Source organism: Rissa tridactyla, chromosome 14 (genome assembly GCF_028500815.1).
Source record: "Rissa tridactyla isolate bRisTri1 chromosome 14, bRisTri1.patW.cur.20221130, whole genome shotgun sequence".
Lineage (NCBI taxonomy): Eukaryota > Metazoa > Chordata > Aves > Charadriiformes > Laridae > Rissa > Rissa tridactyla.
Genome location: NC_071479.1, coordinates 4,099,468 through 4,113,385, shown reverse-complemented (window position 1 = coordinate 4,113,385; position 13,918 = coordinate 4,099,468). Strand labels below are relative to the sequence as shown.

The window sequence follows — 13,918 nt, the reverse complement described above, 5'->3', positions numbered from 1 at the left end:
AAGAAAAAAAGGTCAATAAAAAAATCCAGAAAGCCAAGCACAACAAAACTGGAGACATGAGTTAATTATTTCGGATGTGCTAAATGAGCAGAGGCTTAATTACATTTTATTTTAAGGAAATACTGGCTCTCAAGAATGTGCATAATAACACTACTTATGTTAATTTTCCAAATATCACCATGCTCTCCATGTCTGTTGGTGCCAATTAATATAAGCAACAAGGAAGATAAAACCCCTCCAAATCATAAATGTCCCATTTGCCGTTCACCGCCAAGAGGGCCTCAAAACAAACTGAAAGAACCTCACGGATCATCAATGGCTTTTGCAAAACAGAAGCCACGTTACAGGTATCTCACAACCACCTCCTTTCTCGGTAGAGCTGCTTTACAGCACACTGGAGTGCACCGTCTTTACTGCAACAGAGGAGCACTACAGGGATCTGCACGCACACCCAGGGATCACCTCATCCATGGCTGGAACACAACCACCCCTGGCAGGGAAAGAAGCATTTACAAACCTCACGATGTTTTAGGGCAGAAGTCCAGAGCACCCAACTAAAACACGGAGAGGAATTATGGGAGACAGAGTGAGTCACACAGGAGAATCACCGCAACTCAGAAATAGAAATCTGGCTCGGGTATCTTTTAAACTCTAACGGAGAAAAGGATACTGGGGATCTTTAAGAGCTCCCCAGTGATGCTGACCTCATCCTGGAAGAACATCCAGGGACATTTGTTGCAGGAGTGACTTGAAAGATAAAGCACTGGGAGCTGAACCACTGCTTGAGATTCAGCAATAACCTCTTTTGTTTGGAAACCCCTCACTGAAACAGCAACCACGGCTTTGTCTGCTCAGCCCAGGAGCCTGGGCTGGAACCCTTCTGCTGGAAGGCCACAATGGGGTACTGTAGGTTCAGGAAGTACACACAGGAACTACACAAGAACACTGAATTCCTGACAGAAATATCAACTCAGATACTGAGAGTTTATTGTCTGCGAACTCAAACGAAGATGGAAAGTTAGCCATCAGTTAATGGCATGTTTTGAGATGAGGGCACACTTCCAAATGAATTTCCACTGCACGCTGCATCTCAAAGCCATAGTGATGTGCCCAGCCCCAACTCACATTCCCGGGACTTTTCTCATGGTAAGTGTGACCACGTTAACCTTACGCAGCTCTTTCAGATCATCACTGCGGGCTGCTGCACTCGGAGAGCACCGGAGTCACTGAACTCCACGTGCAGGAACATGCTGCTGGAGGCAGAGGTCCACCTCTCCCCTCCGCTGCTCCCGTTCTGATACTGAAGGAAATCTTTTATAGCGGCATTTGGCACTGCGCTGGGAGCAGTAAACTCCGACACAGAGGGCTCCTTTAGCAACCCGCCATGCCTGCACCTAGCTCGTATGCACAGTTACACAGCTCCGATGCCAGGAGTGAATTCACAGCATCCCATCATTTGTGTCTTCTCTGATCAGCAGAAAAAGACTTGTTGATTGAGCTCATCAGTTGTGAAATCCTGCAGCTGATTAGTCCTGATCAATCTTGGCTAGCTAACTCCAGTGCAGAGAGGGAGAAGCAGCGGTAGGTTGTATTTTAGGATGTACTTAGTTTTAGTGGGCCGTGAAACCACGAATTGGGTGTCCCTGTGTTCTAGTGAAGGGAGAATTTGTTTCTGTAGATCCCGGAGGGGACGGCTTCAACACCTCAACTGACTGGAGAAGCAGCAACTTGCTGCCATGGGCATCTCAGTTTCTCCCTCACTAAAGCGAACGCTGCAAGTACTACCAGCGTCAGGAAGCGTGATATGTCAACTCTTTGGACTATTCAGTCTTGTAACTTTGCTGGCAGCAACCTGAGATCTGTCCTAGAGCTTTTGGGAGGTGGAAAGTCCTACGTAAGTGGCAAGTATCATCGGTAACAGAGAAAGACCGAAGATTCTTCAGGTCTGATCAATTCTTAGCAACAGCTGAAGCAGCATGTGCTGAGAAGAGGGGAAGAAACAATTGGCACTTGCCTGTAAATATAATTGTGGAAGAAAGCAATATGGAAAAAGGCTGACCCACAGTTACACTTACTCACTAAAATGACAATACCTCCCCTGCTGATACTATGCACCGGGCTATAAAATGTAATAACGAGGAACTGAACTATAACAGAGGCGATTCCTCAAAGCCACTACCTTATTTGGGTGCACGGCACGCCGCAGGTTTTCCATCCATTTATCTCGCTCTGCTGCAGAACGACACGAGAAGCACTTACTTCCTGATGAAGTCGTCACCTACAGGGAAAGGAACAGGATTATGTCTTGACCAGCACACTGCAGACTGTGATTTGGGGGGAGAGGGGGACTTGGGAAAGATGCTAGTGGATTTTTATTCTTTTTTTAAGTAAACAGCTTTACCCAAGCATGAAGCAACAGCCCCTAAGGCTAGCTGAAAAACAGGGCAACTCTGTATGTCACAGAAATAATCATGGAAGCAAATTCCAATTACTTCTCTTCTTCCACACCAGAAAATACTGGATAATGGGCCCCATGCATGCAACGGTTTAAACCACCAAGTCCCACAACTGAGACAGTATAAATCCTTAGATGAACTAAACATAAATTGCAACCGCTTGGCATTCCTCCAGAATCGCCCAAAGCTCGTGATAGTAACAACCCATTCCTTGTTTTCAGCAGAACGTCAGGCGCGGAAAGGCTCATTTCCTACCTTCCCCCTTCGTGTCCCGTTGCTTCTGAAGACCATGGGGTCGACTACATACGCCCCGCTCCTGGCTGCAGTAGGAGTGGGAGCGGAGAGCCCGGCCGGAGGCACCCCGGTGCTCGCAGCACCTCGGCCCCAGCTGGGAGGACCCGGCTGGGGCTCCCGGGCCTGGAGATGGCCAGTGGCGTGCTGCTGAGCCCTCCTCTCGCCTCTCACACTGCCAGTATCACTCCAAGGGATCTTTCTGCAGTATTTGTGTGATTTTCTCTGGCCATTGGGATTTCATAGCCAGGTTTTGAAGCAGCACGCTCGCAGCGGTGACACTTCCAGTGGTGCAAACACCCCTCGTTCCTTATCACATCCCTGCTGCCACATGGAAACTCAACCCCGCTGAGAGCCCACTGAAGCAACGGCTGCCCGGCAGCCCCAGGATGAGAGGCACCAAACACTTCTTCCCACCTACCACACCAAGCTTCCCTGGCATCACTTACTGAGCCAAGGTCTAAAAGGCCAATAGTTCTCTGCATCTTCTCACACACACGTATTCCTCAGGCCGCTGTCTCCTCCAGGCCTTGCTGGCGAGCCGACAGCCCACGACCGTGGTCCCAGAGGTCTGCACTGCCCATGAAGCCCTCCGCCAGCTGCTCTGCCCTGCTGTGTAATCGCTGCTTTTGGTCATGTCCAGTAATATTCTTGATGTACATCTCTGCCTGCAGGCCAAACGGACCTGGCTTGTACTTTAAGTAACTCCCCCTTGAGCTTCATTTCTGCCTTTCTCAAGCTGCAGAATTATTTCTGAGTGCTTTATCATCTCACGGTGTTTGTGTTTACACACTGCACACTGGCTTATCTGCTTCTGGGAGACACAATCTCCTTTAATTTCATGTATCTCCCAGAAGCCTAACCTGTTCTTACAGCAGAGCCAGCACTTGCTAAGATCTGTCATTAGCCAACCTCAGTGACGAGCTGAACACATTCCCTCCTTTGAACACAGACATCTGCTAACCAGGACAAAATGAGAAGAGGCCTATCCTGTATTTACACAGCAAGTGCAAGAAATCTTCCAACCCTTGATATCCCAGAAGCTCTCTCCTTCAGGCAGACACTCTTCCCTGTCCTTACGTGCTTTCATCCTCTGTCCTGTACAACAATACATTCTTCTGAGCACAAGCTATCTTCTATTTCCAAGAAAAGAAGACTCTGTATTAGTAGGCACAGCAGTACGATCTTTTCAGCATCCTTTCACGCTTCAGTGTATTTCCAGCTTCTTCAAAGTTTCCCGTTACAAATCCAGCCTGCTTCGTCTCCTCTGTGCTGCTGCAGGCGCTCACGTGAATTTCCGTCCCAGAGCCTTCGCAAACGGACTTCTGGTGGCTCAAGAGCTGTACCACTTGCAAGACTGTCCATGGCGTGTGACCCCTGGCCTTGCTCTGCCAGAGCGTACAGCAGTTTTGCACCTTGATCCTTTTCTCAGTAGAAGTGCCTGCAACCGCATTCAAGCCGAGCACAGCCATACATCTGACCGGGAATGGCACCTAAAGCCAAGCAACGCACGGCTGCATTACTGTTGACGTGGTGCTGTACCGCCCTAACACTGGATTACAAATACAACGAGCCCAGAAGTACCACTTAGCAACAGTTTTTAAGAACAGAACTTACACTGAAGTAACATGGAAGATGCCCAGCAAATGAGCATTGCTCCTGACAGCTCTCTGGTTGCTCGATCGATGTGGATTTCTAAGGCTTCAAAACCGTTCTTCAGACAAGAACCTAACAACTCCAAACGTGAGCCCTGTCTTATTTGATCCACCTAATTCAGCTGCAAAAGACTCAAAATCATCCATAGCCAGGTTTCTGTATCCCACAGTGGGAAAAACCCTCCCACTGACATCTTAAGGTCCACAAAATTCAGTCCCCACTCATTGCTCAGAAATCAGTTAATAAAGGTGGAATAAGCCAAATATACCTTTCATTAAACTATACCATTAGTCCATTGCCTCAAAGGCCATTTCTCACCTAGCTTTTTGGTCAGCGATTTTGTTTTGATGGGAGTTTGGCGCATTTGAAAACAAATGTTCTCAGATCTAGAGAATTTGTTAGGAACTTGGAAGCTCTTCCATAAAAGAGAATTACAACTTGTTTGATGGCTGCTGAGAGATGCTCTCTTAAAGACAGGTTCTCCTTGGTGACACACATGGATCCCACAGCTGCCTAGAGGATTCATATCTAAATAAATAAGCATGCAATTTAGCTGTCCTTCTATTGAGTCTGTTAATTAAATGTCAGGTTTTTACCAGCTATCAGTTAGGATGAATATCTAATATATTTTCTTGCCACACTTAAGTCAACATATTATTGAGTTATCATGGTAAAATTTATGATTCAATTCCAAAACAATTACCAACTAACTAATCACTCAAAAAAACCGTAACTGTCACACTAAGCGAGAGAAGGGGGAAATCCTCATGTGTCAGATACGAAGCCCTCTTGATCTGACGGGAGTTGAAGGTCGTATCTACCATGTGTGACCAAAAATGTAATTTTCCCCAGATCTGCAATAATATCCCAGCTTTGAGCTCTGACCTAAACATCATACGGCTTTAATGATCTTCATGAGATATTAATTATCTTGATAAAGAGAGTATTCTGGTCCCATCAAGATTTTGGATATGCTAGAATACTATTAATGCACAGGATAAACTCATTAATAAAACTCATTAATTTCTAAAATGTTACTTATTCACATTCATTATCCACAGTCCTCGGATGGGTGATCCCTTAAGCCAGATAAAATCTTGTCATTTTAAGAATGTCTTAGGTACAGGATGGGTTCCTCAAAGCACACTGGAAGGAATCCCACTGGAGTAACAACAGAAGACGATAACTGAGTTACTGAAGCCGCTTCACTCAAAGTGTTCCGAAGGCTTCAGGAGGAAAAGCGAGGGCGAGGGCTGGTAAAACCACCATACCCAAGCACAGAAGGGCAAGCCAGCGCCGCCGGGGCCAGCCCCGCGTCTGAAGGGCCCCGCCAGAAACGGCGAACATTTGCACAGCTGGACTAAATTTAGAGGAGCTAAATTTAGCTGCACTAAATTCTCCCTCGCTCAGGCAATGCCGGGATGAGGCGACACGGTTTCCGTTGTATTGGAGCAACGACAGTTTTTCTTTCTCCTGCTCCGCGTCCCCCAGCAACATCCTGCAACGGCCTGGACATGAGCTGCACAACGGGGTGAGACCCTGCGCTGCCAAGACAGACACAGAGCCCTTCTGTCCCAACTGCCCCGGCACCAGGACCCCAAAAACAGCAGAGCCAGCAACAGCCTGGACTCCCAGTCTCCTTTACTGGGCTAAGACGCCCGCTGCACATCGAGCACACGCAGCACACACAGCGGCACTAGATGGTTATGCTGACTTGGAGGTCTTATAAGGAGAAAGAAGATGACGTTGAGTAACCTTTTTTAAAAAAATCAATGAAGGAAACAGGTAAATACTGACTGCCAAGTACTCCGCAAGTCAGAAAAAAATCCAAGTTTCACAGAACTAAATAAGCAGAAAAAGCCAAACACCGCATTTGAAAAAGCACTGCGTTACTGCTGGCTCCCCGTACCCCGGCAGAGCCCAGCGAGGGGAGCGGGGTTGACTCCGGCACGTCTTACTGCAGGTCGGTCGAGCTGAAGGAGAGAAACAATCGCACCGTCCCTTCCGACAGCCAGCTCCCTCCAAACCAGCCTCTTGGTTTTTTTCCACTGCAGATGGCTTTGGCACCTCTTGCTTTTGTCTCCGTTTGGGTGCGCTGCCAGTTCTCTCCCCGAACCTGCCCTCTTCGGCGCGGCTCCATCTGCAGCCACGTCAAATCTTGTCATCTTGTCCTCCGAGCCACCGCCGGTGCTGCAACGCGGTGGAGGAGGACCTGCGGCACGCCGTGCCTCGCACCGCCCGTGCTGGGCAGCCAGGACCGCAATCAGCTTCTGGGCAAGCCGCTGCACGCTGCTGTTGGTGAGGGACCCCAGAGAGCACGCCGAGCCAGCCCGGCCAACCCAGCTCCAACATCCCAACCGAGAGCGAAGAGACACCAGCCAGCTGGTGATGGACGCAGCTCCCAGGCACTGCCCGCTGCCCGACCGCCCCACCACAGGGAGAAGGTAGCTAGGAACTGTGTAACGCTGGCACTGCCCAACAACAGCAACACTTCACTTCTTCATTTGAGACAGCAAACTTGGCCATTCCTGACAGATCTCCCTCGAGAATAGACCCACAATAGCCTCAAAGTGCAGGGACAAGACACCATACCAACCCCCATCGCCATCGCAGTGTTCCCCTTGTCTCCATGACTCTGGCAGAAATTTCTCCCTTGACATTTCTTACTCAGGGCTCCTTTTCCAGGACATCAGCTGAACTTCTCACTCTTCCCTGTTCCCACAGACAGCAGTGCCGTGGCTCTTGGCCATCAGCTTTCTCAGTTCCAGGCTAGAGGAACCACCACAGGTTTTATGGCTCTTTGCTGAGCCTCCACCAAAAGGCAGCAGCAGTCTTTGGCACGTCTTGCTTCTACTTTCAGATAAAGCAACGCTGCGGGACTTGGGATCACAGGCCACACACAGGGCCGCCAGGACACAGTAATAACTGAACGCAACAGCCCAGGCCCGTCCCCCGGCCCAGAGGACACACCGACCCCTCGCCTCGGCCAGCTGTACCTACGCGCATGGCAGACTGCGGTCACTGCCTGCTACCCAGGGACTCCGAGACCTGCAAACTCATTTCGGTGCCAACCTCACTCCAAATTTGGTAGAGGCTCTCTGGAGACACAAGACCAACGCGTTAACACAATATGCCATTAAGCTCTCACCTCAGCCCCTCCCGCTGGAGCTCGCCGATGAGTAACCGTCGGCTACAGATCAATGTCCTTTTTGTTTTCTGGCATTCTTCCTTTCCTCTGCGGGATTCGCAGATCAGCAATTAACGTGTTCTCTTTTTTCTATATGACTCTTCTTTATCCGACTCACTTAAAAATAAAATTTTCTTCCTCCTTACAAGTGCATGACTTGTCTAATTTCCCTCTCAGTCAACTTTCTACAAGTACTGTTCATATCCCTTCCTCTGCTCTTGTGCGCTGAACAGAATTGGTAAACAACTCTTATATTATGGATGTCACATCTATTTTCCATCTAGCTTCATTTTATCTTTCTTGAGTGGAATGTAATAGAGGCCACATAATTTACAAAACTGTTCTTCTCCTGACCTGCCGCACTTGCTCAATTCTACAGAGAACGAACAGCACTGGAAAATTTATACCTCAGCCCACTTCGGAGTTTATGTTTGGGGCTATTTTTTGTACGACTGTTTTTGTGTTACCACCTTATATTTTAAGAAACGGATCTTTTAACTCCTTTCTTTCCGAGTGTGCTAATTTCAGTAAAAAAACAAAACCTTCATCTCTCCAGTCTGACTCCTCCTGGACACTGCCAAAGCCGTCTCTGCCTACCGCTGCCCACCCAAGAAAAGCCTGCAGTCCCATCATGCACCCACAGAATGATCCCACCATGGGATACGGTCTATCTGCTCTTCTGGGTCCAAGTACAAACAAGTTACCTTCTCCTCACAGAAACACAAGTATCGACCACCTTATTACTGTAAGAAAACCATTTCCCAGTTCTATATCCAGCCGCTGCCATAAGCAATAATACTTTGCCATCCATGAGGGAGGATAAATTATTCCCAAGACATACTACATCGAATTATCCAGCTACAGACTGGTTTGTACGTGTCCTACCACCTCCCGCTAGTACAGACCTAACCACGTGCCATAACAGGTGTTAAAAAAAATTGAAATACTCACAGATTTTTCTATTTACTCAAGCAGCGAAGCTTCAGTTTTCTAGACAAAGTCCTCAACACTCCCACTGACAGCAGGAGACTATCTTTGTGACCACGTTTAATGTCTTTGTCAACACTGAGTAGGGATTAGCACTTTCCCATATCTGTATGAACACAAACTATGAATGTATGCTCCGCTAACGCACAGCCTGAAGCAGCTCAGCGCCTTTGCCTGCCGCACGTTCTGCCACCCCAACGGTTAGGAGGCAAGGAGCTCACTGCTCTCCTGCTGTGGGTAGGATCCGCCTTGGAAAGGTGGGAGTAATTTTCTGCTTATGACACGGTCTCTGCGTAGCAATTCAGAGCAGAAATGTTTTATAGACGCAAAAGCCGGCGATGCGAGCCCTCACCTGGCTCCCCAGACGGCCCCGCCACGGACAGAAGGGCGCCTTACCTCAAAGCAATAGTCTTGTCCCAGGATGCTGCTGTGGACGGGCTTGATGACCACTTCTTCCTCCATGCTGAGATCCAGAGCCTCGACAGCACTACTGGGACTGAGCAAAGACTCGTGGGAGCGCGATTCTTTCAGCCTCGGCATTAGATGGGATCTAGAGGAAAAACGTAACGGTATCAGTGGATGCTTTCCTTCCCAGAGAAATTATTTAGTCCATCTGTTAGCAACAACTGCAGAATATTCCTGGGAAGCTTTTGCCATGAGATAACCAAGGGCCCAGAATAGCAGGGACTGTTATATTGTCCCATTTATAATCTGTTGAGCAGGTCCTATTACAGGCTTTATGTTCAGTAAAAACATTTCGTCCCAAACTCCGATACAGTCAGGACATTACTAGAGGTTTGGAGACTGCGGGCCCCTGCACAGCCGAGTATGTCTGTAAATGGCCACCACATCTCCTGCGTGGGACTCTCCCGGTGCCCTGCGGCAGGGGTGGATGAGGGAGGCTGGGTGTCCCAGCACCAACCACTGTGCTCGTCGGTTCTGGAGCCGGGTCTGCAGCACCCACTGCCAGCACAGAGGAGACCACAGAGATGCTGTGGGGACAGGCTGGGAGAGCTGGGGGGGTTCAGCCTGGAGAAGAGAAGGCTCCGGGGAGACCTTAGAACCCCTTCCAGTCCCTAAAGGGGCTCCAGGAAAGCTGGGGAGGGACTCTGGGTCAGGGAGGGGAGCCATGGGATGAGGGGGAATGGCTTCGAATTGGAAGAGGGGAGATTTACATGAAATCTCAGGAAGAAATTTTTCACTCTGAGGGTGGTGAGCCCCTGGCCCAGGGTGCCCAGAGAAGCTGTGGCTGCCCCATCCCTGGAGGGGTTCAAGGCCAGGTTGGACGGGGCTCGGAGCAACCTGGGCTGGTGGGAGGTGTCCCTGCCCAGGGCAGGGGGTGGCACTGGGTGGGCTTTAAGGTCCCTTCCAACCCAAACCATTCCATGGCTCTATGACTGGGTTTGCATGCATGTGGGAGATCCCATCAGTGTCCTACTTCATTCCATGCTGTTTCGCAGCACTCAGTCCCTACTGACAGAAGGGAGTCACCTGCAAATGGGAAGGAATTAACGACACATCCCTCTAAAAGCCCAGCCCCGTGTCTGCTCGGTGCACCAGGAGCGTGCCCAGGGAGCAGGTGGCACTGCTGGGGCAGACACCGTCCCCAGGCGTAGGCACCTTCTCCCCACCAAAATGCACACAGCTGGATCACAGCTGCAGCCGGCGGCTGGGTCCGCGCTCTGCAACCAATAACCCGAGGGCTCGTGTGCTCTCTCCAATTGTTACACACATCCCCGGGATGGGGACAGCGTGGAAAATAAGGCCATGATAGCCCTATCGATTGATCTAAATGCTCTGGAGTCCCACTGGCAGCATTTAGCAGCAGGGAGCCCACAGACAGCAAGCAGCACACCATTTTCGAGACAGCCAATACAATCAATGGTGCTGTAACTCTTAAAGCTAAACCAGAGAGCTCGGGGGGGGGGGGAGAAAAAAAAGATAGCTAGGTACACCCAGGGAAAACAGAGCAAAACCATAAAGCGGCAAGGGAAAAAATAACTTGAGAGCAAAGGGAGCAATTCCCTTCTCTATAGCCTGCACCATGTAAAACGTTCCCACGCCAGCCAGCTCAGAGAAGCTCTGATCCCGGTAACTCTGACCTTTAAAACCCCTGGCAGGCACTTTAGGGCCTTCCAGAGAGACCACGTGTCACTCTGTCCACAAAGAGAGTATGATGCCTTCTCCAAAGTCATGGAAGGACAGAAATAAGGGGACTTTGAGATATTCTCATGGTCTTTCATAAGCGAAACAACAATGCCCCTAGTATACTCTCAGATTGCTTTGTCTCTGTGTGTTGAGTTTTGTCGTTCTCTAGAATAAAGCTGACCAAAACACCGAGAAATGTCAATAGCGCATGCAAAATTCATCGCTTCCAGTGAATCACACGCCAGGCTGAATCTAGGAAACAGCCAAAGGAGACTCCGAGATAAACAGCAGCGGAAGATAAACAGGTGTTTCTCTAGATTTGCCATTAAGATTCATGCCATCGATGAAGCCCCAGGTGATAAGGCATCAGCCAGCAGCTGTGTTCTCCAGCTGAGCCTGCTAAATGGGCAGCTCTGAAAGCTGGAGGCCACCCTCCTCCCCAGCCTGGGGACATGCTGCCCGAGGGCGCAGGGACAGCGTGGCCTCCGGACACCTCCCTGCATCTACCCAGGCGACAGCCAGGACCAGCTCTGGTGGAACCGGCTCTGGTCTGCAGAAAAAGAGGCGACGACACCACAATGTCTTTCTCAGGGGACAGCCAGCAGCCCTCAGATGCTAAAAGCCCTGGGCTGGCACAGCCCTGCGCAGGATCAGGCGCGGTGGCTTTGAAGCACAAGGCTCTCTATCCCATTAGCGATTCTCGAAACTGCCCACTCACCCCATATCTCTATGGTGAATAAATTGATCTTTTAGGAACTGAGCACAGTCGTTTCCCAGTACTTTCTGGCAATTTTACACTATTTTCACAGAAAAGGGTCCATATCCTTTTCCTCTGAATGATACTGTAAATTAACTCTAATACAGGCAGGCAGATCAAGTTACCTCTGGATGCCGCGCGCAGAACTAATATCCAGCAGCTCAAGAACTGACAATACCGACTGCGCACCAAGCCCCGATAAGCCCAGAATCAAGGCATTTATGGCAAATCTTATTTCCTTATTTTACAGATGAAATGAGAAAAGGTAAGTAACCAAGCCGAGGCTTGCACTCTCATTTGGACAAATATAAATATTGATAAACCAAACCCACAGCTCAGGAACTACATACTGCAATGCACACATGCACGTCACCGAGTGGGACCGCTTCATGCTGGCCTAAGAATTTTTGTTGAAATTAAAACAAAACAAGTCTATTTTTCATTTAAAACTACCGCAGCTGCAAGGCCACGGGTGGGAGTGCAGATGTGCAATACGAAGAATTACCAAGGGGGAGTTTCACAGGACACATTATGTTCTCAGCAGATTCAGCCAATGCGTATTTATATCCCTCCAGACACTGCCGTATGCCTCTGGGAACCCTAAAATTAACGGGACTTTTCCTGGGCAGGAGGTTATTTGTCAGGTTCTTGCCCCAGCAGGACCCGCTCCCACGGCGTTGTTGACTCCTGTGCGGCCGATCGGATCCAGCCCGGGTCAGACACAGCACCATTTCTCACCAGATGCTGCACCGTACGGAGGGAGCGCTCCGGGTCTCAAACCAGCCCTAAAAGGCCCTGCATCTGTCTGCGGATCAGGAGCTAAGTGGGGAGATGTCCTTAATTAGAGACTCTGGTTTGAAACCTCACTGGAAGGGATGAGGGATCTCTCTGCCAGAGGCAGCCCGGCAGAGCAGGCTGAGTGCGGCCCGGGCCAGCCTCCTCGCAGGGCCACTGGCCCCATCCCCTCCACAGCAGCCCAGAGCTAGCTCTGAGGCTACGGCACTTAGTCCGCAGCAATCCAGCATGGTCCAGGGGGCTGTAAATGATGTCCGGGATGTAAGGATGGCTATCCACCACCAGTCTTCAAAGGATACACGGTGTCCTTTGAAGAGCATCTAGAGGAGAGAGCGTTTCTCATGTCCTTTGGTAAGTACCATGACATCTGTGGCAGGAGTCCATTTACTGGAAGATGTTTGCGAGTCCCTGTCACAGCTCCCACAGACCTCCCTTTGTATTAACAGGAAGAAAAAGGTCCTGCTAAGGCCATAAGCTGCTTCCCTGTCTGGGAGGGCAAGGGCACTCTTCGTACCGAAAGGACGGCTCAGCCTTCGCCCCGTTTGGGCAGGAAAAACATAAACCTGCCGCCTGTGCGTTAGAGTGAAGCCCTCGGAGTGATAACGTCTCTGTCTTGTACTGCATCAGGCCATAAAGGACCTGGAGACTTCGTCCAAAGACAATTTACTGGGTGAGGGCGGGCAAGTGCTAAAAAAACACCCAACAAATCCATTGGCTGATGGAGGAGTGCAGAAATATCAAGCACGCAACACGAGGGCTGGACTCGGCCCGAAATGGGGCACAGGGCGGCTGTGCTGGTGCCCCAGCTGCCGAGGGGACTCGTCTCCGTCCCCTCTGGCTCCGCTCCCAGATTCACCACCCGCAGCCAGCATCTCCCATGGGGAGCCAGGCACATTTCTACCAAGAGACCCCAACGGAGTGTAACGACGGATCACTGCCCCTGCGGCAGCAGCAGCCCCGTCAGCAGGAGACGGACCCTCCTCAGCTCCACCTGCTCCCACCCCGCGAGGGCAGAGAGCAGTGTCCGCGGGGACAGAGACACCAGAGTCCCTGTCAACACGCGCTCTTCCTTGGCCATCCAACGTCCTAACAGGCAAACTCACCTGGAACACCATTTGCTTACTGCATACGTGCACTTCCAAGATGACAGAGGTCCTTTGTTCAAATTCATCTCTCTGCCACCGCTTCTCAAACCACTGCCTGTGGGGCCATCCGATCTCCTGCTGTAATAACTCACTGGGTATTCCAGGGCCCGGCCCGGCCCACGTGAGCTGATCAAATTCAGTTCCTACACCCCTGTTTTAATATGGTGGGAACCGCCAGCTGCCCAGAGACATCTCACAGCAGGAAACCCTCCTTCCAAACAGCACATTCAGTTCCTTTTGCCATGGGCCTTATTTTAATCCCTTTCTACTTGCCTAAAGTTCGGTTGAAATGAAGGGAGGGGAAAAAAATCTCATAAAAGACCACATTAGTTCTAAAGAGAAATAACATTACTGCTACCGGCACTGACCTGGAGAGTCCTACGGAGAGACAGCCAGTCTCTGGTTATTAAAAGAAGAGGTTTACTGCCCAAGAGCAACGAGAGAGGATTGTTGTTCTAAATAATAAAAGTCATAAAACATTACCATGTGAAGGGAT

The 13,918-nt window shown here is 50.0% G+C and overlaps 1 protein-coding gene across 10 annotated transcripts in view; it reads right to left on the bottom strand.

The window, feature by feature from the left end:
- Positions 1 to 13,918, bottom strand: part of DAB2IP (DAB2 interacting protein) — a 162,956-nt gene that overhangs the window by 37,504 nt on the left and 111,534 nt on the right. For all 10 annotated transcript variants that reach the window (XM_054220320.1, XM_054220322.1, XM_054220321.1 and 7 more), the window contains 2 exons: positions 8,974 to 9,127; positions 2,180 to 2,278 (listed from right to left, as the gene is read on the bottom strand). In XM_054220320.1, coding sequence (XP_054076295.1) covers positions 2,180 to 2,278; positions 8,974 to 9,127 — 253 coding nt within the window. The remainder of the gene's footprint in view (positions 1 to 2,179; positions 2,279 to 8,973; positions 9,128 to 13,918) is intronic.